The following is a 17,726-nucleotide window of genomic DNA, read 5'->3' on the forward strand; positions in this document are numbered from 1 at the left end:
TATGCATTGCAGCCATTTCTCTAGTAACAAGTAAGCAAGCATCCTGCTACATGAAGAGACTATTCCACATCACTGCTGAAATGAGTGGCACCGACTGTCTATATTTTACATCATGAATTCCCTACAATTTAAGACTGCATTGGCACAAAGAATAACCTTGTGAAAACCTATTGCTCCAGCAATAATTACACTGCCTACAGAGAGAAAATGGGGCCAGACCTCAGTCACTGAACAGATAACTGGCATTTTGCTGAAAAATTCTAAGCACAGTTGGGTCTACACTGGGAACAAACTCAGAATTTGCTCAAATAAAAGTCTCATGTAAGGCACTTGCAATACTTATGAAATCTAAAGCAAAAATGCTGAACAAAGTTGTCCTTTTTCTTACATGGATGGATACGTAGATTCATACAAATGTTTTTTTTTTTCCATCTAGAGATGGAAAGCAAGCATGCAGGAAATGAAAGAACACTCGAGAGAGCAAAAAAAGTAAGCAATAAGCAAAGACAAGCACCCAAACTTCTAACACCTCAAAGGAGTTGACAGACAATGCCATGCTGACAGGCAGAATTACATCGGGCTGTACTAGTTTCATCAGAACCGCACTTTATGAAGTACACCCCAATTCTCAATCAACAGACTTGGGATCTTATAAATACAACTCTGTTTCACTCAAATTCTCACCTAGAAACAACATTTCCTTTTCTGGTCTAAAGATGAATACATTTCATTTTTTGGCAAGTGTTTGTATTCGTTTCATAAGTACTACTCTTCTGTCACGTAGGCAACGCTCTCTTTGAAGAATCCCCAAGGAGTTAAAGAGCAGAAGTGAGGGATGAAAATATGGAACTGCTAAACTACTTCAGCACAAGTCTGAAGCCTTGCAGAAGGATCTGCAAGGGCAGTTTAATTCATTCACAGGACAGACTGCCCACTTAATCTTCCAGTAGACCAGATATGGAAGCTCAATAAAGTTAATAATCTTTGCTAAAGAAGCAGTAAAAGTTAATAAATATGAATATACGCTAATAAGATCTTCCACATGGAAGATTCAAAGACTCTCCAAATCACTGTTTTATGTAAACTTACAGATGACACCTTTTGCAGCAGATGTAAATTAAGGGATAAATTTATTCATAAATGCCTAAGAAAAGAAGCTGTTAGGAGATGCTGTGAATTCCTCCATACAACTTCGAGTCTATCTTAACTACATCCGATAACGTTCCCATGAAAATGAAAGACAACATTGTCCTGAAAGAATAGCCTGAAAAAACCCAAGTAGTAATGGCATGCTGAAGATTCTCCCCAATATTTGGGATCAAAGGCAAACCTTGTAGTATTTTCTGCAGAGATGAAATGAACAGCTGAAGAAATGGATGCCCTGTGATGGTGCAGAGAGTAAGTGTCAGAAAGCAACCCTAGGACACATTAAACTGCATAATCTCAAGCAGGTCCTTGAGAGGGTGCAGGTCCTCCATGGATTTTAGTTCTTAGCACTGGAGCACACAGCATGGAAAATGGTTCTGATAACTCTCTCCAACTCCTAAACGTTGCAACAAAAACCCCACAGCAAGTAAAGGAGTGAAAAAATTAAAAGGAAAAGCCTGTGGCAAAGCAGAAGGCAATTTCCAGTATGGAAGTACTCCAGAAACTGCAAAAACCCTAGACAGAAAGCTAGCATCCAAAGTACATGAAGAGCCTTCACGTTTGGTTTTGAATTTGACACAAGCACATCCATGTTGAATAATGAACTATTATGATGTTTCCTGCTCAGTGTACAAATAAGAAGTTCTCGTCAAAATTAATTCACTTTAGAAGATTTTGGATCTGTAGAACTGTTGATCCTCAACTATGGGAAGCCCTGAGTCACCAATTTGATTATCCACAGTAACCACTTCAAAGATGAAAAGAAAAAAATGCAGCGTGTAGCTCCCTACAACAGTGTCGTTTTAGACAGGTGCTGTGAAAGGTGCTGCCACAAACATCATTTTGGCCTGCGATTGACAGTGAAGGGATCTGAGCACCCCTTAAGAACAAGCATAAATTAAAGCAAGCATGTGTTCTGGACATAGGCAAAGCACACCCTTTTCATTTATGCCTTTTCTCCTCTTACCCAAAGTATTGCTCAAGCAGATCTTAAAATACTTTTTCTGGCTTGTATGTTTTTAGTGAGGCTTCCGGACACTGCCATTTGACGTGGCAAAGATGACTTCAACATGACTATTTCAGTTCTTCTACATTCAGACATTAGAGCAGCTAATTACATTTTGGGTATATTCTGAACATGCCCTTGACAACTAGAAGGATGATTTAAAACAATAATAAAAAAGCCGAACCCTTGCTATGATGCACTAGTAGCCAGAAAGGCCAAAATTTATTCATCTCCTACAGTCACATACAGACACATACTCCTTAACTACGCTGCCATTCTGAAGCACTGCAGGAAGACCTACAAGCTCTACTACTCTGTGCAGAGATGTTGCTGTGTGCAAAGAATAAAGGTAAATCTGTATTTATTACTTGAGGAGTTAATACTGACAAAACAAGTCCATCAGTTTCCACTTACAGAGGGTCTCATCGAAAGTTTCCCCACCAGTTCTGGTACCTCCACAAAGTGTCTAGAACCAGCTCCTCTCAGACAGGCATCACATGGGAATTAATTCCTTTTTTTTTTTTTTTTAAAAAAAAAAACAACTGCAGGTTTGTTCCAGATCTTTAAAGAGCTTTTTATGTGAATAGTGACAGTGGTCTAAGTGTTCTCCACTTTTATTCTAAGTGACGCTTCTACATAAAAACCAGACTACTCTAAGCTTCACATCTAAAATTTTACAATATGTTTGCACGCCGATTTAACAGAAACATCTCTATAACCCATTCTGCAAAAATTTTTGCAACAGAAGACTTCCAACTGCTTTAGATCTTGCTCTAGTTAACTGTCAGGAACACACCTTTTTTGAAAGCATCAAGAATATAGCAAGTTTCTTTAAAGACTCAAAGCAATCTGACATTGTTCCTTGCACTCTGATCTCCTACGTTACTATCTGTCAGCTCCTCCTTTATATCTTCATCCAGAAACACTTAAGTATAAAGAGAAGGACACACTTTACAGTAAAACATACCTCTGCAGTTAAATTTGGCGGTGTCATAATGTCTTTCAGCACATCTAAAAAAGAAAAACAGACAACAGTTCAAGAACAGTGTCTGAGGCACTCCCAGCATTTGTTACACCTTGGAACATACAGAACAACAAATGGGAAAATTATGTACACCCAGCAGCTTTGTGATTTAAAACTACAGCTAGAGGTTACATATAGAAATCCTGCTTTGATGCAGATGTTGAGGAGTTGCTCACTAATATATAATGAAAAGCAATTGCTTACCCTATGGTAATTGAAGTCCATCAGTACGTTTCAGTCAGCGTGACTCTCAATGGAGACATTCATGCAAGTAATGCAATACACTACCACTTTTTAACACTGTAGTATTAACAGCTGCAGCCGCTCAAGCAGCTCTGTACTCCCATACAAACGCACAAAGAGACTGCTATGACCTTCATCCACTTGACTGGACTCAAAAGACACGGCAAGATACCTCAATGACAACATGGGTGCTCAGGGTGATGGGATCACAAGAACATTGAGGACCCTTGGCTAGTGCAACTCAAGCAAGCAATCTTCATCCAGTTACAGGATCACCAACAAGACCACCAGAGGCAACCAAAAGCACCACTGAATGCCACAACAGAGATGATTGTGGTGCTGCTCTCCAGATGGCATTCATACTTGAAATCAGGTGAACTCAAAAAAAGCAAAAGGCCGGTCAGCCAGGTCTGCCCTCATAAACCCTGGAAAATGGCACATTTCTGAAGACTTGGAAGCTGCATCAATGTCTGCCCCACCACTCTAGGAGACCCACTATAGCCAGCAGGCAGCACAGCAAATAACACTGTATTGCACTTGCAGGATGGCTACCCTAGGGACAAACATCAGTAATGAGATATGAACAACTCAATCAACAGGGCTCCAATACAGCCAAAATGGCATGCAGTAAGGGAACAAGCTCGATCAGATGTCGGGGGTAAGGGGAAAGAAGGCGAGAAGTGGATGCCCCCCATAATTTTCCTTGGAATCGCTCTCTTCAGACAAAATGATGGGCCCCTACACGAAACAAGTGAAACCGTAGCTCAGAAAGCAAAACAAGAACAACCCTGCTTTGAAACAATGGGATTCCAGGTTAAAACAAAATGATGGAGAGTCATTTCAGTAGACAGAATGCATCTAGATCTGTTATTATAATCTACATTCCTGATAGGGTTCAAATAACCACATCAGTTTCAGGACTGGTATGAACTTATCTTTCCTTAATAGGAACACTATGACTGTAGCCTTCGGGGCATTTGGAGCTTACATGACACTTTCAGACACGCAAACTTTTAGGCTTCTACTCGTATGACCATTGCATGTAACTGGAGCCTTGCATCTGCTGCACTGAGCTTTGTCCACAAGACTCACATGCCAGGGACACAGGCAGGTCTGCTGGGGTTGCACGTGCATGCAGCACTTCCCTTCCTCTGGATGCCAGAGCCTTCTCAACTCTAACCTCTGCTAGTGAAAGTCTGGCATTTTTTACAGCTCTGATGACATTGCCGACACTTTCTCTGGGCAAAAAGTGATACAGCACAGATTAAGCTGACAGATGGGACTCAAAAAAAAAACCCATTATCTCCACTCACGCCTTTGAGAAGAAAGGTTAGACATCGTATGTAAGGAGTCACCACGCCTGGAGCAGCCATCAGCCTGGCTGGGCAAGGCCTCTTACAAGCTAGTTAGCACCTGAACTTTCACAGTTGAGCAAAACAGTTAACACAAGTAACTTTCCAAGAAAGTTTCCTTTTCCCTTTTAAAGAAACACTCATTTCAAAGTGGGACTAAGAGATAAGTCTTCAAAACACCAGAAAAAAACCTCAAAAACTAAATCCACACACAGGTAAAAAAAGCCTTCAAATGTTTAAGTTTGAGGGAGTATCAAGTAGAACACCATAAGGGGTAAAAAATAGTTTTGCTGATACCCAGGATAGAACCTAAGAACAGAACGGGGTCGTGTCACTCTTCATAGCCCCTTATGGGAGCTGTACACAACAAATGCACAGCTCCAGACGGAGTGGTTCAAAAGACACTCCTGTTTCATTACACACGTCTGCAGCAGAGGTCCCACCAACACATGCTTTGGGGGATGCTTGTGTTGCACAGCATTTCAAATGCACTGGGTTTTTTAAACACAATTAGACCTGTAATACAGTTAGATCTCCTGATGAAACCTAACCTTTTTTTTTTTTTCTTTCCCTTATGACTGAAGTGAGTTTAAAGCAACCCAGATCCTAAGCACTGCCAGCCAGGCACCTTGCTGATCATAACCATGATCCCACTGACGAGAGGACAGGCTACAGAAAAGATGCCAAAGCCCAACCCCACGTACAGAGACGTACAGAAAGTACACACCAAATCCACATTGTTTGGTTCCAGCTTCCTTTAAGTGTCTGCCCACAGGACAGTTAAAAAAGACCTATAGTGGAGATGAAGATCACCACAGTGGGGGAGGTGACAACTTGGCAGTACATTAAATCATGAGATGAAAGTGAAAGAACACGTTAAAATAAAGAACACTGAAGAAACAGCAAAGGGTTAAAGGCACACAAAACCTAACACAAAGAAGAAAAAATTAAATTGATTGCTCAGCATTCACTGGGAAGTTAAGAGCTCAAGGTGCAGGATGAGGCCTCACTGACATCATTTAAGCATCAGTTCAGAAAAATCTCTCTAGATCCTTTCCAATAAAACTGTTCAACACACACATTATTATCAATCTCACATAAGAGCCACTTTAAGGGAACTCAAACCCCATGACAGCGTTTGAAGTTTGAATATCATCACATAAATCCTCTAAACACCCACCTCCTCCTTTTAAACACAGACAATAGGTTCATTATTTACCAAGGAGCAGCTCAATCTAGAGAGATGCTGATCTCCAAAATACCTGAAGGCTGCAGTTGCTTCCCTATCTCATGATCCAACATTGCAACAATTCACCTGATGACACAGATGTACTTAATTTGCGTGTAAATTTTGCACACAAAGATAAAAGAGATAACCTGGCCTCTCTAGCCAGAGATACAGTTTAAAAGCCACATTTTTCAAGCTGTGCAGTAATTACTCCAATGTTCATTCACAACTGATCCATGTTTAAGGAGGAAGAAAATCCATGCACTTGCTAAAGAATGCTTCCTCCTGCAAAAGTTTTCATCTGAGGTTACATACAGTACTTTTAGCAAGTCTCATTTGTGATTGTTTTGAAGTCAGCAAGTAGGAAAATTGATGGGGGATTCTTGCACCAAGAACTGAAAATTTGATATTTTATGTGAAGAACTTGAAGAAAAAAAACCTCTAGCACACCTGGACAAGTTCTTTCCACATCTGAACACACACAACCCCGCAACACAAGTCAAAACCATCTGTCTCACCACAGTTCTTGCCTCTCAAAAACTTTAAAGTTGTTCCTGGGTAAGCTTGGGGGATTGTTTTTTTGCTTTTTTCTAAAGTAAAATGAGGTCACTAGCATACAGCTGAATAGGAACTTGTCAAGCACCACCTTCCTGAGAAGCTACTTGCTAAGACACACAGAAGTCTTGCTCAACTCTTACTTTCTGACCAAGCCTAGAACAAGCAACCCATTGTTTTCACTCATCACCTCTCAAGCCACGTTGAAACAAGCAGCGCCATACCAGGCAGCTCAGCAAGCCCTCATGTTGTAAGCAACAGCAGAGCCACACTTCACAGAAGCCAACAGCTGAACTTAGCCCTGAGAGGCAGAAGGAAACTCAGTTCTATCTGTCCTGTTTGCTTTGCTTCTCAAACCTGGTGGCAGCTCTTGGGAGGCTTCATGGAGGTCGAATAAACCACAGCAGTCAGATTTTACATGATGCAGCTCTCCAGCACTGAGCGCCAGAAGACCTCAAAGGAAGATATCCAGAAAGCTACCTCTTTAGGGAGTTGCAGCTACATGCCAAAGGAGCTATCAGCCATTCTAGGAATCCCTGCCCTTGCCACTCTCAAGTACCACAAAGACAACACTTAGTAAAAGCTGGAGAAAGTAATTTTGTTACTGAACTGTAGGATAGGTATCCAATTTGTTTATTTTAAAGCATATTTTATTTATATTTCTTTGTCTGTCCCATCCTGCCCCAAGCTTTACAGACAACTCCCATAACCAGTATACAAGTCCTCAGCTTCTAGAATCCGAGCTGTCTGGCGCATAATCCTTCAACTAATTTAAAGGTATATTTATTTTTAAGGAATGGTAGTTTACAATGTAATGCATTACTTGGAATCCCACACTACAGTAATTTTTCCATTAATAGTAGATGTTTAGAAACATTCTCATTTAAAAAAACCCGCTTACTAGCTCAGAGAATCAGTAAATCGTCAACTTAATTTCCTGGGACAAAAAAAATGAGGGGTAGGAAAACCAGAACCTACTTTTCAACATCAGCCAACATCACCAAATCATTTATACAAATGAAATTAGTCTAAGTCTATATATAAAGATGATCAAGGAACAACAACAGAAATCCCTTCTGCAAGAAGACCAGCTTTCTGCATAACTAAACTTTCAGAGGAAAAAATTACACTTGGGAAAGTGAGAAACCATCGCATTGAAATCACTGCAACAGCTTTTTCCAAGTAATAAAGAGGGACAGTCAAGAGTTGTGAGGAAGCAAACACACATATCCTGGGTACCAGCACAGTTCAGTAAAAAACTGAAAAAAGAAAAAAAACCCAGGAAAATATTCATTTGGCAATTTTTTTCACTGCAGACATTAATACATTAACAGAAAGTCTGCTGTGAATTACTTTTCACTTTTTAATCAAATGGTACAAGCTCCAGATGGGCTGGATGCCAAGTCATTTAAAAGCGTTCAAGTAATATGAATACACACCAGCATTTCATTTAACCTCACTCAGCTCCACTAAATGAAGTAACAGTGCTCTCAATCAGGCTTAATTGTTTTAAGAAATGTGCAAAACCTCTCTAGCTCTGCTTCAGTGCAACAACGAGCTACTTTCACTCATAAGCTATTTTAGAACCCATTATTTCGGAAAATACATCCATAAGAGCATACTTACAGATTGTATATCTTGTAATGGTTTTTATGCTTTGAATCCAAAAACCTTAAATAGAAAAAAAGAGGCACATATTAACATACATTGCAATAACGGTGACCTTAATTTGCAGCATTGTTAAAGCAGTTCTGCATTCAAAGTCCCAGCTGGCCCTGCAGAGCCTCAAAGTCGAGGAGGCAGCATGCTGCAAACCTCGCTCATACAAATAATCCAGTAGTACGAATAAGACCACTTATGCAACTGAGGAGACCAAGATATGACCTGCAACTGAAATATTTATTGTATGGACCAATCTGCACAGATTTCTAAGATAACTGCACATAAATATATTGCACTCAGGAAGGGTTGTTTATTTGTAAAGGAGAAAGCATTGATTACATGAGCTTTCTGTAAACACTCACTTCCAGGTTAATCATCTATGCAAAGTATTTTGCCATAGTGTTATTTCCAATGAAAAAAAGTAGTTAAAATAGTTTTCACATTCCAATCAGAACAGCCAGAATCATTCATTTTAACAGCAAATTTTTTAAGTGGCTCTTATTTGCCACTGAGGTCTAGGGACAGTGCCATGACATTCCAGGTTTGGGAAGGAGGAGGAAGACCACTGTACTTTTCCACTTTCATTTCATTTTCATGCTTATTTTGTAATAAAAACTTCCCATACAAGCCTCAGAGGGCCAAACTGCAAACACGATTCATCAAAATTGCTGTGATTATATATGATGTGTCACCTGGCAATGTTCAAGAAGAAATAACATATAAATGTTTACACTTAACATCATCAACAGTGTGTATCTGCACATCAGCCAGAAGGAATTTAATTAGCCATGACAGAACATGCTGTTCAAATTGAAAAAGAAACAGTAGCTGCTAAAATCCTGGAAAGCTCAAGTGAAAACAAGCTCTGGTTATCAGTCATAATATTCCAGAAGAACCTAGAACTACTCTGTGATTAAACCAATGCATTAGAATAAGAACAGATGCGAAAGCTCCTTATGTAGCAGTGAGGATGGGACTCCAATTTCATCAGCAGAAATACTTCATGATTCCCGCCTGCTGAGAATCATGCTGGCAGGCTTTGAGACCAAGGAAGGTGGTGGGCATGTGCTTCCTCTCATGAGATGTCCCCGCTTGTTTAAGGAGAGCAAGGAGAGCCAACTCTCCTTCTGCCACTAACAGCCACAAAGCTGAGGACAAACTTCCGTGCTCGGTCCAGTCCTGTTCAATACCTTTATCAATGACCTGGACGAGGGGACTGAGCGTACCCTTTGTAAGTTCACAGATGACACTAAGCTGGGAGGAAGCATTGATCTGCTTGAGGGTAGGGAGGCTCTGCAAAGGGATCTGAACAGGCTGGATTGATGGGCTGAGACCAATGGGATGAGATTCACCAAGGCTAAGTCCTGCACTTGGGACTCAACAACCCAGTGCAGAGCTACAGGCTTGGGGAAGAGCGGCTGGAAAGCTGCCTGGAGGAGAAAGACCTGGGGGTGTTGGTTGACAGCAGCTGAACATGAGCCAGCAGTGGCCCAGGTGGCCAAGAAGGCCAACGGCATCGTGGCTTGTATCAGAAACAGCGTGACCAGCAGGAGCAGGGAAGTGATTCTGCCCCTGTATTCAGCACTGGTGAGGCCACGCCTCAAATACTGTTCAGTTTTGGGTCCCTCACTACAAGACAGACATTCAGGTCTTGGAATGTGTCCAGAGAAAAGCAATGAAGCTGGTGAAGGGGCTGGAGAATAAATCTTATGAGGAACAGCTGAGGGAGCTGGGGTTGTTTAGCCTGGAGAAGAGAAGGCTGAGGGGAGACCTTATCACTGTCTACAACTACCTGAAAGGAGGTCGGGGAGAGGAGGGTGTTGTCTCTTCTCCCAAGTGACAGAATGAGAGGAAATGGCCTCAAGTTGTGCCAGGGCAGGTTCAGATCGGACATAAGGAAAAACTTCTCCACAGAAAGGGTTCTCAAGCACTGGCAGAGGCTGCCCAGGGAGGTGGTTGAGTCACCACTCCTGGAGGTGTTTAAAAGGCAGGTAGATGAGGTGCTTAGGGAAACGATTTAGTAGTGGGCAGGCACAGTTGGAGCTGATGATATCAAAGGTCTTTTCCAACCTAGTGATTCTATAATTCTGTTTTTCTAAGGATGGAATTCCATCTAAGGCATTCGAATTCTCGAAGCATCAATCACAGAAGACAGTCAGCAGTCCGGGTCATACTTCTCGTAAAGGCATTCATGTTACATTTGTCAGGATACCAGCTATTCAGAAAAAGCCCACTGGCCTCAACAGCAACACATGGCATTTCTGCATAAAAGGTCTTGGAAAATAACTCCACAATAAAAAGATGACAGGAGCAGATGAGAACCTGCTGACTGCAACATGCAGAATGCTGCAAGATCACTTTTTGTGCATTATTCTCATCTAAAACTAGGGTGCAACAAACATAATACTACCTTAGCACCCAGTTCTGTACAGCCACTTAATTTACATCTTCCCATATCTTACTTTGGTTGATTAGACTTTTAGGTGATCACTATTTCTTTTGATAAACAGTGTTTATGGACAACTTAATTATATAGTAATTCCCTCTGAAAACTTAAATTTACACATATCTACATACTTAATGAATAAAATGCATTTTCCTTCATAAAGCAGCAACTGAAGCCAATGCTGTGAATGGAAGAGGGCCTCCAAAGACTACTCATTATTATTGATTTGGATTATTTCCATGTGCTTTATTCCAAGTCTAGCCTTTGCCCCTATCCTACAATTTCCAAAGCTGGAGTCCATCAGGAACATTTTTCACATAGCAGATGCAATGCCCACATCAATGTAATGAAAAGGTGGCTCTGACTGCTGGTAAAGAAAGATGTCCAGGTAGTTTGAGTTTGTGGGACTCCTTCAACAGTCTCAAAAACGACGACAAAAGCTTTCTTGTATGTAGTGATACAATCAGAAAACCTCCTTTCACTCCAGCACAATTAACTGCATTCAATTTTTGACACTAAAAATCAAATTACATGCATTTGAGATTGACCAAGAAGAGCAGGCTGGCCTAAACTTCTTGAAAATATAATTTTCATTGTTTCTAACATTTTTCAGGAAAGCTAGGAAGGCAACATCTACAAGATGCAAAAATTTTGCCATTTCCACGATTCAGAACACGCATCCTTTCCTTAGCAGAACAGCAAAGAGTGCAGAAAGGATACTTCAGATACACAAGAATAAGTAACGAAAAGAACAAAGTCTTACCTTACTACATCATCAATGTTGTTCCGGTATACTCCTTCAAGCCTCTCTGCAGGAAAACCCATGGCAATTATGTTTGGATAAATATCTGAATATGCAAGTTAGGGAAACATTTGTGAAGCACATGAAATATCTACAACTGCATGGGATGGACATTAATCAAATGTTTAACAGCACCAAAGTCAGAGCAACAATTCTGACCTACTCCCACCTGTGAACAATTCAGCTTCATACATGAAGTAATAAGGGATCTTTTCCAAAAAAGGCTGAGAAAGATGTTGGGGGAGAGTAAAAAAATACCAGGAGGGAAGCTAGGGAAAACACAGTACTTGGACCACAGTCACTGTAACAGAAATCTCCTTACGTATCAAACAGGCAACTTATCAAAAAGCTGTGGCACCAGGTAGCCGATGGTTAATGGCCACTAGGAAGGCAATCCGCTAGAAAAGCAGAGTCAAGTAATCCATTTCCATAACCCATCACCTCCCTAGAGTTGGAGATGCAACACGCTGGTCTTCACAGTTTTAGCAGTAGAAGAAATCCAATGTGAAACTACTAAAACAGTCTTGTGTTACTAAAAGGCAACATGTTTCAAATACAAATCCATGCTCCAGTCTCCAGCAATGCCCAAGCACGTATAGCAAGTGAAACAGCAAAATAAACAGAAGAGTGCGTTTTTGGCATGCCAGCCCTGGAAAGGCTACATAACCAGTAATGTCTTTATGACCTTCCATCATTTCTACATAACAGATGAGGAGCTAAGGTAGCTCTGAATGCCTAAATGTAAGATACTGCAATAGACGGGAATGTACAGATCTGAAAAGTGTTATATACCTTTATTAAAAAAAATACAATTCTCCACTTCTGACAAAAATATTCTAGTTTCTTATTATGATCTACATGCAATCCACTTGCCAAAAGCAACCTGTGATGAAGAACTTAGGAAAAGTACTCTTAGGAAAAACAAATTATCGCTAAGGGAGAACGTCAAAGAATGAAATTGTAAATTTGCATCTAAAGCCAACATAATAAATTCTCAATAAACTCGAAGAAAGTCACTGGTATTTATTTTCCTGGTGGTGTAATAATATATGGATTTTATATTTTTTTAAACAGAACTCAAGAAGAGAAAGCAATCCCAAGTTTGAGGCATTATTAGAAATGATAATGTAGTGAAGAAGCTTCACTGAAAAGCAAAACAGAAATGAAACTAGCAGCTTGAAAACAGACCATACTCTGCCGCATTAACATACTCCTCCTCAAACTAAATTTAGAAGGAGTAAGAACAAAGCATATGTTTGAAGTTGGCCCTGCTTTGAACAAGGGGGCTGAAACAGGTGATTTCCAGAGGCCCCTTTCAAACTAAATTATTCCACAATTGTCAAGAATCATATTTTAACCATAAAAGGATAAAACCAACAAAGCTCCAAAGAGTAACCATCAGAACGGAGCACACTGCAGCAGCTTCCAAGACATTCGAATTTCAATCACTTGTATATAAAGAAAAACCTGAAGCAGCCTAGCAGTTACCATCCATCCTTGCAGAATTCCCACAGGCCACTCATGGGGAAGCAGCATGGACTGAGCTCTGCATTTACAGTTTCCAGAGGACTTAAGAAAAACCTTAGAACTGGATAGACAGAAATAATGTTTCCTACTTTCAAAATAAGAATTAGCATTTACTATGTAATAAACCAAGTATTAACAGACATTTGTCTGCTTGAACTATTAAAAGATTATTTATGCAGAAAATGAGAAGCTTTTGAGATATCTGAACAAATATTAGCTGCCTTAAATACAGATGCTGAAAGGCTCACATTGGTTTCCAACTTATTCTGTACCTGCCCAAACCCCGAAAAAGCTTTATCTTGGTCAAAAAAACCCAAACAAAACACAACCCAGCCCAAAACACTAAGCTGCTTAACTTTGAGCCTGTGATAACTTCAGATACTACCAAGTCACACAAGTCTTAAACTTCGAACTTCACTCTGAACATATTTATTCTGCAAGCAGTCCACACCAGTGTTAAATTAATCCAAGGTGCTATGCAATTAGCAATGTATTTACTATTTTATCAGTTATTACTTGCCAGAAGCAGAAGAAACTGGCTATAAACAGAGCCACCTGCTCTATGCAGAAGAACAGTCAATTACCTGACTTTCAGCTTGCACACTCCATTGGTCACTACTCATTTCCGATTTCAACACAATTTCAACTACTGCCAGTTTTAACATTTATATTCAAAAACACCTCCTCCAGCAACCTGGTCTCCAGCACAGCTAAAGGAATTACCATAGCAAAACAACCCAGTTTATCAGCCTGCTTTCAGCAACACTTCTCCATAGAAAATAAGCATTCTAGGTTAAAAAAAAAAAACCAACTTATTTTGACAAACCACATCAAAACCCAAAGCTCTGCATCAAAACAAAACTCCATTTCAACTACACCCATGAGACAGGTGCCCAAACTTTACCAAATTACCATGTAACTGGCTTCAATTTCTACTTGCTATCTAGAGCTTTACTACATACATTCTTCACGTGCTTCAGCCTACAGTTTATGTTCAGATGCTTTTCTTCTGCTGTTGGCTCTTCCTCTCTGGCAGTCAAAGAAATAAGATACTTTCCAGGATTTCCAGCTGGTGCAAGATGGAAGTGAAGCAGACAGACATCCCAAGCAAAGAGATCAGAATATCTTAACAGCAGTATTTCTGGTTTGCAGGCTCACAGGCTTATCCAAACATAAGAGCCATAAAACGCAGGCATAGAGAGAGAAAAAGTTCCAAAATAATCAGGGCGGTCTCACGCTTTTGGGAAGCATGATCCTCTTTTGGCTCCTGCATCTCAACAGACCCTTGTTTACTCCCTCAGCCCTCAGGGGCAATGCACAAGAAGTACCTGCACCGCTCACGTGTATTTCTTCTTTTAAATAGGAGCAAGCCAAGCATAATCAAATGCCTAAGCTTACCCAAGCATCATTACAGGTGCACTTTTAAAGATCGTTTTATGCCTGTTTAATATATGGATCCGACAAGCATGCTGAAGGAGCATGCTGCTTTGAAACTCTTTTGTTAGTTATGTAACTGAAGAACGCCTTTTACTTTAAGGAGCAATGTAAGATGGAAAGATGGAGTGGAACTGCTGTTGCCATTTGCACAGTTGATGTAAATCTCTGAGCAGAAATAGCAGTGTTGTCACTCCATTGAAAGAGCTGCCATAAAACCCAAGCCCTTCCACCCTTTCCTGCAAAAGGATGCCCCAAAGATCCGGAGCAAGAGAAGGGGATGGTTGGTACTGCATCAGTACTAACCTGGTTTTTTTCATGGACAACGGTCTTCCCCAGGGGCAGCCTGCAATCACCACACAGAAGGGTACAGCAGCAACCATCCACTAAGCATCATCTTCACAAAGCTCTTCTATCAGTGGGTCAGACACTGCTTTTCACATCTCTGCTAATTTAACATTGATTTCCAAAGCTGAAATTAAGATATTTGCCACCCAGACAAGACATCTTACAAAGGAGCTTGGAAGCTGGGCTTACATTCAAAGTAAGAGTTCTGAGTCATAATGAAATTGGTAATGATGCAGACAATTTTAGAACTCTAGAAGAACTGATGATTTAAAACATGCAACAAGTTCAATATCATTTCCAAGTTGGTTTTTTTGTTTTCTTTTTTTAAGGACAGGCAAATTAAAATGGATAAAGCCTCAGCCATTTAAGGATGTTCTATAGCACAGTCGAAACAAAGTTAACCAAACTGTCATAACTACCAAAATTTGAAATGGGCTTTCTAAAAAAACATAAAATAAACCCTGCCACATTTTGCCAAAGCGGCTACTACAAAACTCACTCCCAGGAAATGGTTTCAAGAGTTTTTAAAGCACTCATTCCTTTCTCGATCTTGTAAATAGAGGCTATTTTAGTTAGTGATTTTAATAAAGAAATTGTATGAGACAGACTCATGCTTCACCACAGCAAAACACTAAAATGCCATCCTCTACTCAAGTTCATACTTCTTACTAACCACAAAACTTCACCTTTCAAATGAACGACAACACTATGCTGTACCCAACAAGCCTTAAAAACCTTCAACAAACCTTAAAGCACAATGATTTGCTAAGTTGCCAAAGACCACAAGAAAACACTGAAGACCTATCAAAGCACATAACCCATACGCCACTTCAGAAACACCTTTGCTCTTATGCTGTTTGTAGCTTCAATAAAACATCGTTCTTAAAACCTGAAATCATTCCCACACGCTAAAGATAATAGTCTTTCCAGTTGCTACGAGAAAAATCCTGTATAATGCAAACAAGTTATAATCATTTCAAAAATAGCTGTGTATCCACATTGTGCAGAGATCAAATTAAAGAATTTGCAGTATACATTTTAAATTTTAAATACATACACATACGTAAAAACAAATGACTCGTGTTGGCCCTATAACTACACTCACAAACTCCACTTTCTTCCTAATAATGGAAGGTAGCCAAAAAAGCATACTGAAATATTTACAGATTAAGTTCTTAAAGAGCCCCAAGAAACACGCAAAACCAGCCAGCTATGCTATAACTTTTGCTACAATGATCGATGTTCTATCTAGAATGTGAGTCATTAGAATTCCCAAGTAATTGTATGAAGTTCTAGTTCAAACAAAGTATTTAATCCCTTATGCCAGCTCTGCTCACGAAGGCAGCTGTAACAGAAAAACAGAAAGTAAACAACCCATCTTCCTATGTTATACGCATGCTAGAGCATGCAGTGCATAAGAATTTACATACAGCTTTGCCTTTTAAACCCAATGCTGACAGCAGATTTTAAGTCAAAATGCAAACATAAAGTAACTTTAAAACTATTAGACCTTTATAATCAAAGGCTTCAGGAAGACCTAGCAGGCATTAGACTTCGTCTTTCTGTAAAAAGGAAATACAAAACAAGCTGAGTGAGCCTGAAGCTGTGAACGATGGCCAACTGTTCAAGTCATACTTAGTGGCTAAAAACCCCAACATCACACTTCAGACACCAAGGACAAAAGTCCACTTTCCTGACCCTCAGTTTCCAGCTTCCAAATACGAATCTTAAACAAAGAACAGATTTAAACTGGTGAATCTATGGACTGAAAAAAACTTCACAACTGCCACGAATGCAAATTTTCATTTCCAGTTCAGGCAAGCAAGGCATATATACTTGCTGTAATCCACTCCTGAACAGCCCGCTCCTCATTCTCCCATAAGCTGCTGTCAGTTTTGCTCCACGATAAATCATCCATCACTCTCCTGGCCACAAAGAGCCACAGTACAAAGGAAACTGTCCTCTAGTACAGAACAGCCAAGCTGTCAACTGCTAAGTCTCATTCGGTAGCAATACCGAAGAGCAGAAGAACAACATGACTTTGAAGTCTCTGAAAGTTGTTTTGTTGTCTCAATTTGTCTGCATTTTTCAGGAACTCTAACTTCAGTAACCATGCAACGTGGTCTAGCAGTGCACCTGGCCCTACCAACTATGAAATGTTAGCGTGCTAACCTCCAGCCCTTGAACTCCAGCTTCAACAACTTTGTATAGTGACAGCAAAAAAAAACCAAAAAAAAACCCCAAAAAACTGTTCTTGCTGTTCAACAGCTTGACAGCCTGAAGCTACAGGGGGAGCGTTACGAGAAGTGTCCACACTCTATCCGCAAACAGATTTAAGAGTCCTGACAAATGGCCAAGCTCTTATTAGTAACATTTTCTTGACAGCATCCCTACAAAAAAAAAAAAAAGCAAGCAGAGGAAAAATATACCCAGCCAAATCTGGAAGAGTTTCCTAGCAAATATACTGTTCAGCCTTTACACATGCATACTTTTTTTTAGGAGGTTGCATTTCCATTAGCAAGCATGAAACACAAAATAAGTTTACTATTTTTCTATGAGTCTGGATAATCAGGAAGTATAGAGGAAATGAACAGGAAGAAAGTTCTTCAGAGCAAAGGAGGATTCCTTGTAGCCAGCCAGCTGCACACTTGCCAATTCTACCATCTGTGCCTTAAAGAACAAGAAAAGAGACCAACTCAGATGCGCCTGAGAAACATTTTATGATTTAGAAGAAAAGCGTTTAACCCCTTAATGTCAATATTTCAACTACAATCCTTTCTTTTCTTCTTCTTTCATTTTTTAACCCTTCAGCTTGTTATTTAAATGTAGCAACCCCCCGAAAAAAACCCACCAGAAGTGCATCCTCCTTTGTACGCAGGAGGCAAACCTGTTCAGATGAGGTCACAGGGCTGATAACAGGCCTGGAGGGGAACTCAAACTCCCACAGCATTGA

General features: G+C 40.2%; 1 protein-coding gene across 1 annotated transcript in view; it reads right to left on the reverse strand.

The window, feature by feature from the left end:
* PTEN (phosphatase and tensin homolog) overlaps positions 1-17,726 on the reverse strand; it is a 45,338-nt gene that overhangs the window by 18,545 nt on the left and 9,067 nt on the right. Inside the window, exons 2-4 of the mRNA XM_069863588.1 lie at positions 11,426-11,510; positions 8,181-8,225; positions 3,120-3,163 (exon numbers count right to left, since the gene is read on the reverse strand). Of these exons, the coding sequence (XP_069719689.1) occupies positions 3,120-3,163; positions 8,181-8,225; positions 11,426-11,510 (174 nt within the window). The remainder of the gene's footprint in view (positions 1-3,119; positions 3,164-8,180; positions 8,226-11,425; positions 11,511-17,726) is intronic.

This window comes from Phaenicophaeus curvirostris, chromosome 9 (genome assembly GCF_032191515.1).
Source record: "Phaenicophaeus curvirostris isolate KB17595 chromosome 9, BPBGC_Pcur_1.0, whole genome shotgun sequence".
Taxonomy (NCBI): domain Eukaryota; kingdom Metazoa; phylum Chordata; class Aves; order Cuculiformes; family Cuculidae; genus Phaenicophaeus; species Phaenicophaeus curvirostris.